General features: G+C 35.4%; 1 protein-coding gene across 10 annotated transcripts in view; it reads left to right on the top strand.

Annotated features, from left to right (window-relative positions):
• ALMS1 (ALMS1 centrosome and basal body associated protein) overlaps positions 1-17,486 on the top strand; it is a 209,423-nt gene that overhangs the window by 137,106 nt on the left and 54,831 nt on the right. For 7 of the 10 annotated variants that reach the window (XM_073211457.1, XM_073211435.1, XM_073211441.1 and 4 more), the window contains 2 exons: positions 10,973-11,110; positions 14,808-14,975. In XM_073211457.1, the coding sequence (XP_073067558.1) occupies positions 10,973-11,110; positions 14,808-14,975 (306 nt within the window). The remainder of the gene's footprint in view (positions 1-10,972; positions 11,111-14,807; positions 14,976-17,486) is intronic. The other 3 variants (XM_073211451.1, XM_073211450.1, XM_073211445.1) reach the window with 1 other exon arrangement.

Here is a 17,486-nt window from a genome sequence, read left to right as displayed (position 1 = left end):
CAGACCATGTTTATAATAGCTCATCAAGGGAGTTAAGTCAGACAGTAAGATAGTAAAGAAGCTAACCCTGAACCTTTGGTAACCACAAACTTAAAGCCTGCAATGGCAATAAGTACATACCTTTCAATAATCACCCTAAATATAAATGGACTGAATGCACCAATCAAAAGACACAGACAGAGTAATAGAATGGATAAAAAAGCAAGATCCATCCATATGCTGCTTACAAGAGACTCACCTCAAACGCAAAGACATGCACAGACTTAAAGTCAAGGGATGGAAAAAGATATTTCATACAAACAACAAAGAGAAGAAAGCAGGTATTGCAACTCTGGTATCAGACAAAACAGACTTCTAAATAAAGAAAGTAACAAAAGACAAAGACGGACATTACATAATGATAAAGGGCTCAGTCCAACAAGAGGATATAACCATTATAAATATATATGCACCCAATACAGGAGCACCAACATACCTGAAACAAATATTAACAGAACTAAAGGAGGAAATAGAATGCAATGCATTCATTTTAGGAGACTTCCAACACACCACTCACCTCAAAGGATAGATCCACCGGGCAGAAAATAAGTAAGGACACAGAGGCACTGAACAACTAGAAGAGATGGACCTAATAGACATCTACAGAACTCTACATCCAAAAGCAACAGGATACACATTCTTCTCAAGTGCACATGGAACATTTTCCAGAATAGACCACATACTAGGCCACAAAAAGAGCCTCAGTAAATTCCAAAAGATTGAAATCCTACCAATCAACTTTTCAGACCACAAAGGCATAAAACTAGAAATAAACTGTACAAAGAAAGCAAAAAGGCTCACAAACACATGGAGGCTTAACAACACGCTCCTAAATAATCAATGGATCAATGACCAAATCAAAATGGAGATCCAGCCTTATATGGAAATAAATGACAACAACACAAAGCCCCAACTTCTGTGGGACACAGCAAAAGCAGTCTTAAGAGGAAAGTATATAGCAATCCAGGCATATTTAAAGAAGGAAGAACAATCCCAAATGAATGGTCTAATGTCACAATTATCGAAATTGGAAAAAGAAGAACAAATGAGGCCTAAGGTCAGCAGACGGAGGGACATAATAAAGATCAGAGAAGAAATAAATAAAATTGAGAAGAATAAAACAATAGCAAAAATCAATGAAACCAAGAGCTGGTTCTTTGAGAAAATAAACAAAATAGATAAGCCTCTAGCCACACTTATTAAGAGGAAAAGAGAGTCAACACAAATCAACAGTATCAGAAAAGAGAAAGGAAAAATCACGACGGACCGCACAGAAATACAAATAATTATTAGAGAATATTATGAAAACCTATATGCTAACAAGCTGGGAAACCTAGGAGAAATGGACAACTTCCTAGAAAAATACAACCTTCCAAGACTGACCCAGAAAGAAACAGAAAATCTAAACAGACCAATTACCAGCAACGAAATTGAAGTGGTAATCAAAAAACTACCAAAGAACAAAACCCCCGGGCCAGATGAATTTACCTCGGAATTTTATCAGACATACAGGGAAGACATAATACCCATTCTCCTTAAAGTTTTCCATAAAATAGAAGAGGAGGGGATACTCCCAAACTCATTCTATGAAGCTAACATCACCCTAATACCAAAACCAGGCAAAAACCCCACCAAAAAGGAATACTACAGACCAATATCCCTGATGAACATACATGCAAAAATACTCAACAAAATATTAGCAAACTGAATTCAAAAATACATCAAAAGGATCATACACCATGACCAAGTGGGATTCATCCCAGGGATGCAAGGATGGTACAACATTCGAAAATCCATCAACATCATCCACCACATCAACAAAAAGAAAGACAAAAACCACATGATCATCTCCATAGATGCTGAAAAAGCATTTGACAAAATTCAACATCCATTCATGATAAAAACTCTCAGGAAAAATGGGAATAGAGGGCAAGTACCTCAACATAATAAAGGCCATATATGATAAACCCACAGCCAGCATTATACTGAACAGCGAGAAGCTGAAAGCATTTCCTCTGAGATCGGGAACCAGACAGGGATGCCCACTCTCCCCACTGTTATTTAACATAGTACTGGAGGTCCTAGCCACGGCAATCAGACAAAACAAAGAAATACAAGGAATCCAGATTGGTAAAGAAGAAGTTAAACTCTCACTATTTGCAGATGATATGATACTGTACATAAAAAACCCTAAAGACTCCACTCCAAAACTACTAGAACTGATATCGGAATACAGCAAAGTTGCAGGATACAAAATTAACACACAGAAATCTGTAGCTTTCCTATACACTAACAATGAATCAATAGATAGAGAAATCAGGAAAACAATTCCATTCACCATTGCATCAAAAAGAATAAAATACCTAGGAATAAACCTAACCAAAGAAGTGAAAGACTTTTACTCTGAAAACTACAAGTCACTCTTAAGAGAAATTAAAGGGGACACTAATAAATGGAAACTCATCCCATGCTCACGGCTAGGAAGAATTAATATTGTCAAAATGGCCATCCTGCCCAAAGCAATATACAGATTTGATGCAATCCCTCTCAAATTACCAGCAACATTCTTCAATGAATTGGAACAAATAATTCAAAAATTCATATGGAAACACCAAAGACCCTGAATAGCCAAAGCAATCCTGAAAAACAAGAATAAAGTAGGGGGGATTTCACTCCCCAACTTCAAGCTCTACTACAAAGCCATAGTAATCAAGACAATTTGGTACTGGCACAAGAACAGAGCCACAGACCAGTGGAACAGATTAGAGACTCCAGAAATTAACCCAAACATATATGGTCAATTAATATTTGATAAAGGGGCCATGGACATACAATGGCAAAATGACAGTCTCTTCAACAGATGGTGCTGGCAAAACTGGACAGCTACATGTAGGAGAATGAAACTGGACCATTGTCTAACCCCATATACAAAGGTAAACTCAAAATGGATCAGAGACCTGAATGTAAGTCATGAAACCATTAAACTCTTGGAAAAAAACATAGGCAAAAACCTCTTAGACATAAACATGAGTGACCTCTTCTTGAACATATCTCCCCCAGCAAGGAAAACAACAGCAAAAACGAACAAGTGGTACTATACTAAGCTGAAAAGCTTCTGTACAGCAAAAGACACCATCAATAGAACAATAAGGAACCCTACAATATGGGAAAATATATTTGAAAATGACACATCCGATAAAGGCTTGACGTCCAGAATATATAAAGAGCCCACACGCCTCAACAAACAAAAAACAAATAACCCAATTAAAAAATGGGCAGAGGAACTGAACAGACAGTTCTCCAAAAAAGAAATACAGATGGCCAACAGACACATGAAAAGATGCTCCACATCGCTAATTATCAGAGAAATGCAAATTAAAACTACAATGAGGTATCACCTCACACCAGTAAGGATAGCTGCCATCCAAAAGACAAACAACAACAAATGTTGGTGAGGCTGTGGAGAAAGGGGAACCCTCCTACACTGCTGGTGGGAATGTAAATTAGTTCAACCACTGTGGAAAGCAGTATGGAGGTACATCAAAATGCTCAAAAGAGACATACCATTTGACCCAGGAATTCCACTCCTAGGAATTTACCCTAAGAATGCAGCAATCAGGTATGAGAAAGACCAATGCACTCCTATGTTTATCGCAGCACTATTTACAATAGCCAAGAATTGAAAGCAACCTAAATGTCCATTGATAGATGAATGGATAAAGAAGATGTAGTACATATATACAATGGAATACTACTCAGCCATAAGAAAAGAGCAAATCCTACCATTTGCAGCAACATGGATGGAGCTGGAGGGTATTATGCTCAGTGAAACAAGCCAAGCGGAGAAAGAGAAATACCAAATGATTTCACTCATCTGTGGAGTATAAGAACAAAGGAAAAACTGAAGGAACAAAATAGCAGCAGAATCAGAACTCAAGAATGGACTAACAGGTACCAAAGGGAAAGGGACTGGGGAGGATGGGTGTGTAGGGAGGGATAAGGTGGGGGGAGAAAAAGGGGGATATTAAGAGTAGCATGCATGGGGTGGTGGGAGAAAGGGGAGGGCTGTACAACACAGAGAAGACAAGTAGTGGTTCTACAACATTTTGCTACGCTGATGGACAGTGACTGTAAAGGGGTATATAGGGGGGACCTGGTATAGGGGAGAGCCTAGTAAACAAAATATTCGTCATGTAAGTGTAGATTCGTGATTAAAAAAAAAAAAAAGCAATTCCTGTGTGGTGACCTCCAATGAGTTCTACACAATGATATAAAGAGCATATAAAAGTGTAGTCAAAGGGTCTGTTTGTGTTTATACAGAGGATCAAAGCCTAATATGGCTATCCCGAAAATGAACTAAGATATGATATGAAAAAGAACTTCCAACATCAGCACTCTCAGGAAGACTCATGCCAGAAGATGATCATCAAAAAACCCCAACAAAGATCCACGCACTGCTACAGGTGTAGATGCACTCATCCCACCGGTTCCTGGACTTGCCATGGGAATGAAAAAGGAGATATCTAAGCTGGCCTGTGCGTACAGTAAAACAACAAATTTGACTGGATCTATACTGTTGGAACTCAACCAAGAATTAGGAGAAGTGCAAATTGTAGCACTCCAAAATCTTACAACTACAGACTATTTACTGTTAAAAGAACATATGGGATGTGAACAGTCCCCAGGAATGGGTTGTTTTAATTTGTCTGATTTCTCTCAGACTGTTCAAGTTCAGTTGGACAATATCCACCATATCATAGATAAGTTTTCACAAATGCCTAAGGTGCCTAACTGGTTTTCTTGGTTCCACTGGAGATGGCTGGTAATTACAGGTATGCTTTGTTCATGTAACTGTACTCATATTATGTTAATGTGTGTGCGCAATTTAATTAGTAGTTTAAAACCTATACATGCTGAAGTTACTCTACAAGAAGATATGTCAAAGAAATAATCAATCTTCCCAGGTTTTCTTCTGCCTGCTACTTCTATAGCTTTTCCTCTTCCTTCATAATTACAACCCTTAAGTAGAATTCGTGCCACATATCGAATTTACCGAGTATCATAATTCTTCCAAGTAGTAAAGACACCTCAAGACAAATGCTGGGCATAGAAGCCACAGGGCATAAATATGCAAAGTAAAAAGCTAACCTTTTCAAACAATAAGGCTTCTCTCTCACTTACCAACTTAACATTTCCCTGTATGGCCCTGGAAGATGACTGGTTAGCCAGAGACAGGTAAGATTCCTCAAGGGAGGAACAACCTAAGACAGGCACAGTTGCAGGGGGGCCACCAGGTGAGAAATTGGGGATCAACAGAGGTGAGATTTACAACCTCCCCCCCCCTGTTCTGAGAGAAATCTTCTGCATCCGTGGATGTTTTATTGCCCTTGTCTAGCTTGGATTAACACATAGTCTACAGGCACACACCTGATCATCTATATTTGCTCTCTTACAACACTAAACTATGTTTTCTACCTTTATCTTGTATCTACCTACCACTTCAGCATTTTATTAAGAATAATAATAATAAAGGGAGAAATGTGGTATCCACATATAAATCAAGTATAAAAATCAAATGAATATTCATATTTGAACTGACTGTTTATAGTTCATAATGCATGAGCAAAACTGAAAGCTTCTGTGATGACTGCCCTTGTACTGTTCACCATGTAACTTATTCACTGTGTAAGAATTTGTTCTCCATGTAAGAACTTGTTCGTTATGCATCAGAAGATTGGAGACTGATGAAAATTAGGCTTGGGGTGGATTAATGATTGTGCATTGAGCATTGACCCCCCTGTACAGAATTTTATTGTTGTTAACAACCATTTGATCAATAAATATGAGAGATGCCCTCACACACACACACACATATATATATATATATATATATATATATACACACACACACACACTTCCAATTGTAAAATAAATAAGTAACCGGGATGTAATGTATAGCATAAGGAATATAGTCAAAATATTGTAACAACTTGGTATGGTGATAGCTGGTACCTAAAATTATCATGTATATAAATGTTCAATCACTGTGTTGTACACCTGAAACTATTGTAATACTGTGTGTCAACTACCCTTCAATAAAAAATAATTATCTAAAAAAAAACAAATGAATTACAAATCTAGAGGATTTATACTTCCAGATATCAAAACTCATTATAAAGCTGTAGTAATTAAGACAGTGTGATATTAGCACAAGGATAAACAGACTGACCATAGAAGAGAATATTGCAGAAACAGATTAGCACATATATGGACATGTGATAGATGATAAAGGTACCACTGAAAGTGGTGTTGAAAAAGGTTATCTTTTCAGTAAAATGATGCTAGATAAATTAGGCATTCCTATTAGGAAAAAAACCATTGCCTCCCCCCTACCTCACACTATACACCAAAATCAGTTCCATATGAATTGTAGATCTAAATAAGAAAGGCATAGATAGGTAGGTAGGTAGATAGTAGGTAGGTAGGTAAGTAGGTAAGTAGCTAGGAAGGAGGGAGATAGATAGATAAATAGATAGATAGATCGATCTCCAGGAAAATGCAGAGGCATATGTCTTAATAATTTTAGAATAGGAAAAAATTGATTATTGATTAGTTGGATTACCCCAGCAGAAAAGCCAATTGCAATAAATGAAAATATTGACAAATATGGCACATTAAATTAAGAAATTATTTTAAGTATAAAACACCAAATAAGAGAGTAAAAAAGTAAGTCACATAGTAGGGAAGATACCTGCAATACAAGTCTCACATATCCAGAATATAAAAAGAACTCAATCAATATGAAAAAGGTAGTCAACCCAATAAAAACTGAGAAGAAATTTGAATATGTACTTTATAAAAAAAGAATATTCAATAGCCAGTGAGCATATGTAAAATATTCATCCTCATCAGCCGGGTGATGCAAATTAAAACCACAATAAGATAATCTTTGCATACTCACTAAATTGACTGAAATGTAAAGGATAATACTATATTGGTAAGAATTAAGAACAAACTACTAATTCACAGCTGGTGAGAATGTAAACTGGTAGAAAGACTTTGGGAAGCAGTTTGCCATTATTTCCTAAGTTACACAAAAACATAGCTATAACCTAGCATTTCTGTGCTTAATACTCAACAGAAGGAAGTACAAACAAGTACCAAGAAACAAACATGAATGTTCTTTTTTCTTTTTTGAGAGGGCATCTCTCATATTTATTGATCATATGATTGTTAACAACAATAAAATTCTGTATAGGGGACTCAATGCACAATCATTAATCAACCCCAACCCTAATTCTCAACAGTCTCCAATCTTCTGAAGCATGACGAACAAGTTCTTACATGGTGAACAAGTTCTTACATAGTGAATAAGTTCTTACATGGTGAACAGTGCAAGGGCAGTCATCACAGAAACTTTCGGTTTTGTTTACGCATCATGAACTATAAACAATCAGGTCAATTATGATTATTCGTTTGATTTTTATACTTGATTTATATGTGAATCCCACATTTCTCCCTTATTATTATTATTATTATTATTATTATTATTATTATTATTATTTTAAATAAAATGCTGAAGTGGTAGGTGGATGCAAGATAAAGGTAGAAAACATTTTATGTGCTGTAAGAGGGCAAATGTAGATGATCAGGTGTGTGCCTATGGACTAAGTATTAATCCAAGCTAGACAAGGGCAACAAAACACCCACGGATGCAGAAGATTTCTCTCAAAACGGGGTGAGGTTCTAAGCCTCACCTCTGTTGATCCCCAGTTTCTCACCTGGTGGCCCCCCCCGCGACTGTACCTGTCTTAGGTTGTTCCTCCCTTGAGGAATCTTACCCGTCTCTGGCTAACCAGTCATCTTCCGGGGCCATACAGGGAAGTGTAAAGTTGGCAAGTGAGAGAGAAGCAATATTGTTTGAAAAGGTTAACTTTTAACTTTTTGCAGACTTATGCCCTGTGGTTTCTATGCCCAGCATTTGTCTTGAGGTATCTTTACTGCTTGGAAGAATTATTATACTCGGTAATTTTGATATGAGGCACGAATTCTACTTAGGGGTTGTAATTATGAAGGAAGAAGAGAAGCTATAGAAGTAGCGGATGGAAGAAAACATGGGAAGATTGGTTATTTCTTTGACATATCTTCTTGTAGTGTAACATAAGCGTGTATAGGCTTTAAATTACTAATTAAATTGCGTACACACATTAACAGAATAGGAATACAGCTAGTTACATAACCAAAGCAGACCTACAATTACCATCCATCTCCAGTGAAGCCAAGAAAACCATTTAGGCACCCTAGGCATTTGTGAAAACTTATCAATGATTTGATGGATATTGTCTAACTGAATTTGAGTAGTTTGAGAAAAATCAGACAAATTAAAACAACACATTCCTGGTAACTGTTCACATCCCATATGTTCTTTTAACAGTAGATAGTCTATAGTTTCAAGATTTTGGAGTGCTGCAACTTGCACTTCTCCTAGTTCTTGGTTGAGTTCCAACAGTATAGATCCAGTCAAATTTGTTGTTTTACTGTATGCATAGGCCAGCTTAGATATCTCCTTCTTCATTCCAATGGCAAGTCCAGGAACCAGTGGGATGAATGCAGCTACAATTGCAACAGCACCAGGATCTTTGTTGAAGTTTTTTGATGATCATCTTCTGGAATGACTCTTCCAGAGAATGTTGAAAACATGAATATTCTTAACAGCAGTATTTGTAATAGCTCCAAACTAGAATCTATTCAGATACCCATTATTCTTTAAGTAGAATGGATAAATTGTGGCATATTAACATTATTGAATACTAACCAGCAAATGAGAATGAGTGAAGGACAGTCATAACACTTGATAAAATTTACAAATATAATGTGAGAAAAGAAAGCAAGACATAAAAGAGTATATGCCATATTCCATTTATGTAAAGTTCAGAAATATACTTACTTTTGACAACTGAGCATTATGTTAGTGCATTTTTTGTACATATTTTCTACTACACAATAACAAAGATCTTTTAAAAAGATACCTTTTTAGAAAGCAAAAAGCTACTTAGAAATGAATTTAAAAACATCATAAAGATTATTGTAAAGAAAATTATAGAGTTTCATTGAAATATGTTAAGGAAGGCCTAAATAATTGGAGAGCTATACAATGCAAATAATAAATAGATGTTAATTCTCACCAGATTTAATTCTAAATTGATGCATTGGTACTCAAAATTGCATTCGAATTTTTCATGGAACTTAGCAGGCTAATTCTATAATTTTTATGGAAAACCAAGAAGTATATTTAAGGAATAAGGTAAGGGGACTTGCCATACTAGACATCAAGACCTTTTACATATGTAGCTTTTTAAAGACATCATTTGCGAAGGAATAAACAAAGAAAAATGGAAGAGAACGCTGTCCCAGTAACATGTCTATGAATATGGAAACTTAATATATGTCAGAGATAGCATAGCAATCCATGCAGAAAGGAAGAACTATTACATATGTACAGAAAAATTAAATCAGATAAATTCCTACTGCATACTAAAATGTAGTGCAATGATATTAAATGTAAAATGGAAAGCTTTAACCTTTTGGAATTCAGTTGACTACTTATGAGCATGAGGTATTGAAGGATTTCTTAAAACACAAAGCACAAACTATGAAAGAAAAGGAAAATAAATGTGGTATTAAGATGAAAAATTTTGTGCATCAGAAAACATAAACAAAGAACAAGACACAGACTGAAAAAAGATATTTACAACTCACAACCTGCAAAGAAACTTTACAGCTTTTTTTTTTAATGTTAAAAAAAAATTGGAAATAGCCCAAAGTTGATCAAAAGGTGAATCCAACAGAAGACTACATAACATTGCGTATCAGTTAATTAGAACCACATATTTAATGTGAGTAAATCCCCAGGTCATAATATTGAGTGAAAAGGTGTGTTGCTTAAAAACATGGAATGTACATTGTTGATTAGTACATGCAATAGAGTAAAAAAATTTTAAGAACATCCTTGAGATTATTAAACTCTGAATTCAGTATGAAAGTTGCTACTGAGAACAGAATGGCATCATTGAGGCTTTACTCAGGGAATCATTTTATCTGTAATGTCTATTTCTCAAACTGTGGTAGACACTTTGTTGTTCATTAGGTTATGTTTTTAGTAATCTCTTGCCATTCTGATTTCTTTGTTGAAAAATATTCACAGATAGGCAATGAATCTCTTGTCAACCCATTATAAAAACATATAACCATTATTAACTGTTCAATGACTGTTATCCTAGTTGTATTGATTTTTTTAATGTATTTACTAATATTATTTTGCACTTGAGCTTTTTCACACAATAAAAAAGAAAACTGATTAAAAATTAGATGAATGTGTAGCAAGTATGACCAAGAAAAACAGAAAGAAAATAGTATTAAAGTAGTTCAAAAGGATTTAACTTCACAGGATTTAAAAAATCATATGAGTGCTATATGTAAAATCTAGATGATAAAGATGCATTTCTGGGATTATATGAAATATCAAAATTGGCTCCATAAATGACAAAAACTGAACAGGCCAAAGAACTTGGAAAGGTTGTTTAAATTTACTTGTCTACTTTGAAAAAGATACCTGATCTAGACTTTTTTTTTTACTGTTGTGTCAAACCAGCAAAGAAGAGATTTTATTTAAAGTAGTATTTTATTTAAACCATTATTATACCCAGAAAAGTATATTGAAAAGCTTTCCAATTCATGTTATAGACCCACTATAACTGTCACAGCATTTACATGGTGGGGCTTAAAAGGTGCTTTTTTCCTAATATATAATAAAGAGGGGTTTGGGGTTTTATTTTTTGTAGTTTTTTGGGGGAGGAAAGGGGAGACAGTTACTTGCTTATTGTATGTATTATCTTTTCTTTTGCTGTGGGGTCAAATGATGTCATTGTTCCAGATGCCCAAGTTCAAGTTAACATCACAGTCGATGAGACCCTCTCAGATAAAATCCAGAAAAAGGAGATCTACAGTAAAATGGCAGTGACTAAGGCTGCCCAACCTGCAGAAAAAGAATCCTTGCAGAAAGACTCTGCAGGTAGCTGGCTTTGTAGAATGAATCTGGAAGCTTTTCTTCCTCTTCTGTTTTTGGGAATTGTTTGAGAGGGATAGGTATTAACTGTGCTTTAAATGTTTGGTAGAATGTTATCTGAAGCCATCTGGTATTTGGAGTATTTTGATTACTGCTAAAATTCATTACTAGTCTCTTCAGATGTTCAATTTCTTCCTGATTCAGTCTTGGGAGATTGCATGTATCTAAGAATTGATCTATTTCTTGTAGGTATTCCAGTTTGTTGGCATATAATTTTTCATAGTAGTTTCTTTTAATTATATTTGAGTGGTGTAGGTTGTAATGTCTCTTTCATTTCCAATTTTATTTATTTGGATCCTCTGCTTTTTTCTTGATGAATCTAGCTATCAGTTTTATCACTTTTGTTTTTCTTTTCAAAGAATCACCTCTTGATTTCACTGATCCTTTGAATTGGTTTTTTAATTCTATTTCATTTATTTCTGCTTTAGTCTTTACTATTTCCTTCTATTAATTTTGAGCTTTGTTTATTGTTCTTTTTTCTAGTTATTTTGGGTGTAGAGTTAGATTGTTTGAGTTTTTTTCTTATTTCTTGTGGTAGGCCTGTGTTGCTATAAACTTGCCTCTTAGAAGTGTTTTTGCTACATCCCAAAGATTTTTAACCATTTTGTTAATATTTTCATTATTCAAAAATTTTTTGATTTCCTCTTTGATTTGTTCTTTGACCCATTGGTTGTACAATAACATTCTGTGTAACCTCCATGTTTGTGTTTTTTCCAGTTTTATTCTTATAATTAATTTCCAGTTTCATATCATTGTGGTTAGTTCATATCATGTTTGGTATGCTTTTGATATTCTTAAATTTATTGAGACTTGTTTTGTGGCCTAATGTGATCTATCCTGGAGAATGTTCTGTGTGCACTTGAAAAGAATGAGTGTTGTTTTTGGATATAACATTCTATATATATATATTAAGTCCATTTGTTTCCTTATTGATTTTGTGTCTGGATGATCTACCCATTGATATAAGTGGTGTATTAAAGTCCCCTGCTATTATTGATTGCTGTCAATTTCTCCTTTTATGTATGTTAGTATTTGCTCTATGTATTTAGGTGCTCCTCTGCAGGGTGTGTAAATATTTACAATTGTTTTATCTTTGTGCTGGCTTGAGCCCTTAATCATTATATAATGTCCTTCTTTGTCTCTCATTATAGTTTTTGTTTTGAGGTCTGTTTTGTCTGAAATAAGTTCTGCTGCTTTGGCTTTTTTTTTAAATTTCTGTTTACATGGAATGTCTTTTTCCATCCCTGTAGTTTCAGTCTGTATGTGTCTTTAGGTGTGAAGTGAGTCCCTTGTAGCCTAGATGGGTCTTGTTTTTTAATCCATTTAGTCAAGTCTGTCTTTTGTTTGTAGTGTTTAGTCCATTTGCATTTAGGTAATTGAGGATATAGGTGTGTACTTAATTGCCATTTTGTTACATGTTTTCTTGTTATTTTTATTGTTCTTCTGTGGTCTTTTCTTCTCTTGCCCTCTTTGTGTGTGATGACTTTCTTTAGTATTATGCTTGGATTTCTTTATCTTTTGTGTATCTATTGTAGGTTTACAGTTTGTGGTTACCTTGTGGTTTATATATGAGGTTTTACACATGTAACAGTCTATGTTAAGTTCATGATCACTTAAGTTAGAATTACTTCTAACAGCACATTTTTTACTCCCCCTCCTCCATGTATTATGTCCATGATGTCTTCTTTAACCTCTTTCATTTACTGAATTCCCTAATTTTTAAAAGTAACCAATTTTACTACTTTTGTCTTTTAACCTTCATACTAGCTTTTATGTGATTTTTATAGCCTTTGCTTTGTTGTTCTTACCAGTGAAGTTTTTCTTTTCATAATTTTCTTGCTTCTAGTTATGGCCTATTCTTTCCTTTCTAAGTAAGTTCCTCTAACATTTCTTGTTAAGCTGGTTTAGTGATGGTGAACTCCTTTAACTTGTGTTTATCTGGGAAGTTCTTTATCTTTCCTTCAATTCTGAATGAAAACCTTGCCAGGTAGCATATTCTTGGTTGTAAGTTTTTCTCTTCAACACTTTGAATACATCACGCTGTTCTTTCCTGGCCTGTAGAGTTTCTGCTGAAAAAAAAATCAGCTGATAAACTTCCAGAGTTTTTCTTATGTGTAACTCATTGTTTTTCTCTCACTGCTTTTATGATTCTTTATCTTTGGTGTGACATTTTTATTATTATCTATCTTGATGCAGAGCTCCTTGGACTCTTCATCCTGTAGATTGCTGAACTTTGTTTCATTTAGTTCTTTTCTGAAGTTTTGTCTTGTTCTTTTGTTTGGAGCATATTCCTCTGTCTCCTCATTTTGTGTGAATTTCTATGTTTGTTTCTATAGGTTAGGCAGAAGTGTTACCTCTCCTGGTCTTGCATGCATGACCTTCTGTAAGAATGTCCTCTGGGTGACTGCATATGTGTGGAGGTTTTGGCTGGCTAACTGGAGGTTAGGTGGGTAAGTGGGGAGCAGATGGGCATGGTCTTGGGGCTCCTAGGTGGGCCTTGGTCTGGGGCCTCACTGGTGATGGGCCTGGGAATGGAAGCATCATGAGAAGAGTGAATCCACATGAGTGTTGTGCCAGCAGAATTGCTGAATCTCTGGTAGGTGTGTTTGGGTGCTGGCAGGGTCCAGAAGATACCTTGGTTAAGTCTGGAACTGGTGTGCATGCCCTGTCTCTGCTCCCATCTACACTTTCAAGATTAGGTAAGGGAAGGGGGGATATGTAAACAATGGCATTCTCCCTGCTCCCATAGGCACTAGCAATGTGCTGGGAGAATGTAAACAGTGGGGCTCATCCCACTCCATTCATGCCATGTGCAGGCAGAATGTAAATAATAGTGCTCACCTGCTCCCCTCCACCCTAGTAATGTGCAAGGGGAACATGAACAGTTGTGCTCACCAGCATTGTTGGTCCCAGAGAGAATTCTAGTAGTTCCCCCATCATTTGGTAGATGCTTTCATTCTGAAAATCAATTTCTTTCTCTTACAGTAAGATCATTCTTTAATCTGCAAACTCTGGCCTTCTCTCCATGCCCCAAGGCAAGCAGATCTGCTCAGGTCTCTCAGTGATATCCCTTCCTCCTCTAGGGTCTCACTGAGCATTGGGCATGGGGCTCCCTCCGTTACCATGTGTCTGTCTCTCCTGCTGTTTTTTAATGTGGTCTTTTTATCCCTTGTGTAGGTGATGTTAACTCAGCCCTCAGTTCTTCCTCAGGATGAATTGCTTGGTATGTAGGTGTAGTTTCAGTGTGTATGTGGGAAAAGGTTGGTTCAGGCTTGCTCTTTGCCACCATGTTGGACCTACTTTTCACAGAACTATGTCAAATGAATGAATCAATGAACTATTTCTTACCTTTTGTTAAGCCACTTCTCCAGCTTTGTGAATCTTGGACAAAGTAAATGTGTTCTACCACTAATTTTCCCATCTGGAAAAAAGGATCTGGCTGTCCTTTTAGGAAAAAAATGCTTGCTTCTAGTAATGTGGATTTACTCTTCTAATAAAATGTACATGAACATATTCCTGATTGACCTGTTTTTTTCTTTAAAACTAGTAACAATGCCTTTCACATAGTAGATACTTGACAGGTATTTAAAAATATTTTTTGTTGACTTCCTGTCTGGATACTGTGTTAATTTCCCTCTCTCAGGTTCCAAGGATGCTGCTGCTAAAGAGCATTCTGCTCAGTTACAAAACACAAAGATTGAAAGCCTACCAGACACCAAAGCCATTAAACAGAAAGAGAGCCAGAGTAAGAAGGCAATTCCCAAGGAAGCCTGGTCAGAAGATAAAGAATCCCTGCAGACAGATATTGCAGGTAATGGGATTATTGAGGGGGGAGAGGGAGGAGCCTATATCTATGTTTCCATTTCATTCTGATGAAAATGTAACCTCACAATTTAAATAGAGATCCATGTTTTCTTTTTTTGCTTTCTCATGCAAATTACTTCAGTGCTACTTTGTGTGGATGTGTATATTGATTTGTAAAATGATTGTTACTTCTGGGAAAAGATGTTGGCAACTTAGAAATAGGAATATAAATTAATACCAAAGGCTGATAGTAGTAGCAGTAGTAGAAGTGAAGTATCATGTCTTAGTGCTTAAAATCTAAAGGCATTCCAGAAGACTGTGATAAAGATGGAAAGAGACTTTATATAAACTTGTTACAACTTGCAGTAAAAAGAACTAAGATCTTGATGGACAGTGACTGTAATGGAGTATGTGGCGGGGGACTTGATAATAGGGGGAGTCTAGTAACCATAATGTTCAAGTAACTGTACATTAACGATACCAAAAAAAAAAAAAAAAAGAACTAAGATCTAATCCATTTATGTTTACCCATGGCCCCCTTTTTTCTAACAAATGAAAAGTATAGGACACAGCCATTACTTCGTAGTTATAAACTTTAACTCTTAGAGAATGTTAGAACAGTACCCAGTTAAGGAAGGAAATGAGTCAAGGAGCTCATCTATCCATACAGTAATTTGAAAATAGTCCAGGTGCAGTGGCTCACATCAAGAATACATAAGATCAGTGTTTCACAAGAGTGCCAAGACTACACAAATGTGAAAGAACAGTGTCTTCAAGAAATAGTATTGGAAAACTGGATATCCACATGTAAAAGAGTGAAGTTGGACCCTTAACATTTACCATATACAAAAATTAACTCAAAATGGATCAGACATCCAAACATAAGAGCTAAAATTATAAAATTCTTAGATGAAATGATCAGAAAAAGCTTCTTGACATTGGATTTGGCAGATGCTTTCTTGGATATGACATCAAAAGCACTGGCAACAAAAGCAAAAATAAATTGTACTACATCAAAATTGAAAAGTGTGCATCAAAGGACACAATGAAAATGTAACCTAGGGAATGGGAGAAGATATTTGGAAGTCATAAGTGGTTAATATTCAAGTTATATATAGAACTTCTGTAACTCAACAACAACAAAGAAACCCAATTTAAAAATAGGCAAAGAACTTGAATAGACAATTCTCCAAGGGAGATATATGAATGACCAACAAGCATATGAAAAGATGCTCAATACTACTAATTATCAGAAATGCAAATCAAAACCACAATGAGATACCACTATACAACCAACCATTAGAATGGCCACTATCAAAAAAAAAAAACAGTTGTGAAGGATGCAGAGATATTGGAACCCTTGAGCATCGGTGGAAATATAAATAATGTAGCCATTATAGAAAATAGTATGGAGTTTCCACAAGAAATTAAAAAGAGAATTACTTCATGATCCAGCAATCCTATGTGTATAAATCAAAAAGAACTCAAAGCAGGGTCTCAGAGATACATGCTCACCTATGTTCAGTGCAGCATTATCTACAATAGCAAAGATATGGAAAAAACCCCAATGTCTACCAACAGATGAATGGCCAAATAAAAGGTGGTATATACATGCACAATAATATTATGCAGCCTTAAAAGTGTAGGAAATCCTGTCACATGGTACAGTATAGATGAACTTTGAGGGCATTTTGGCTAAGTGAAATATGCCAGTCACTAAAGGGCAAATACTGTATATTCCACTTATGTTAAGCATTTTAAGTAGTCAAAATCATAGAAACAATGTAGGAAAGTGGTTGCTAAGGGCTGGGGAGAATTAGTATTTAGTTTTGTAGAGTTCCTGCATTGGAAGATAATATTCTAGAGATCAGTTTTACAACAATGAATATACTTAATGCTACTAAAATATATATTTAAATGGTAAAGATGGTAAACTTAATGTTACATTTTTTACCACATAAAAAAAAAGAAATGTGTAAGATGAAAAAACAGAACATTGCAACTCTGCAATGGGCAGCAAAGGAGACAAATTAGAAAAGAAAGATGGAAATATAATCTGCAAAAGCATACTGTGGAAGACAGAAGAAAATTTTTCCTAAGTGTTTTGTGATCTGAATAATTAAAATACTTAAAATATATTAAATAAAAGTTGAGATAATAAGATGTAAAGAGATTTAGGGGATCAGATAACAAATTGAAGGGGAAAAAGTATAACAAGGAAAAGAGATAAATGCAATTAGAATAAATAGTTTGAAGACTGGCAGTGACAATTCAACAGTCATGTCTGTGGTATCTCTAAAATAAGTAACAAAAAGATATAATGTATAAGGAAAAGTGAACCTACAATTAAAAAGGACATAACCTAGTCCCAGGAAAAATTTGTTTGTAGTAGTTAACACCAGTCATGTGTTGATGATAGTACTAAATTTTAAAGAAAAGGAACATTGTACAGGCAATCATGAAGAAAAAGAAAAAAGAAAAAAATCAGCAAAGGGACACGTAGGGAAAGGGAGGTTAA

Source organism: Manis javanica, chromosome 1 (genome assembly GCF_040802235.1).
Source record: "Manis javanica isolate MJ-LG chromosome 1, MJ_LKY, whole genome shotgun sequence".
NCBI classification, from domain to species: domain Eukaryota; kingdom Metazoa; phylum Chordata; class Mammalia; order Pholidota; family Manidae; genus Manis; species Manis javanica.
This window is presented reverse-complemented; position numbering and strand designations above follow the sequence as displayed.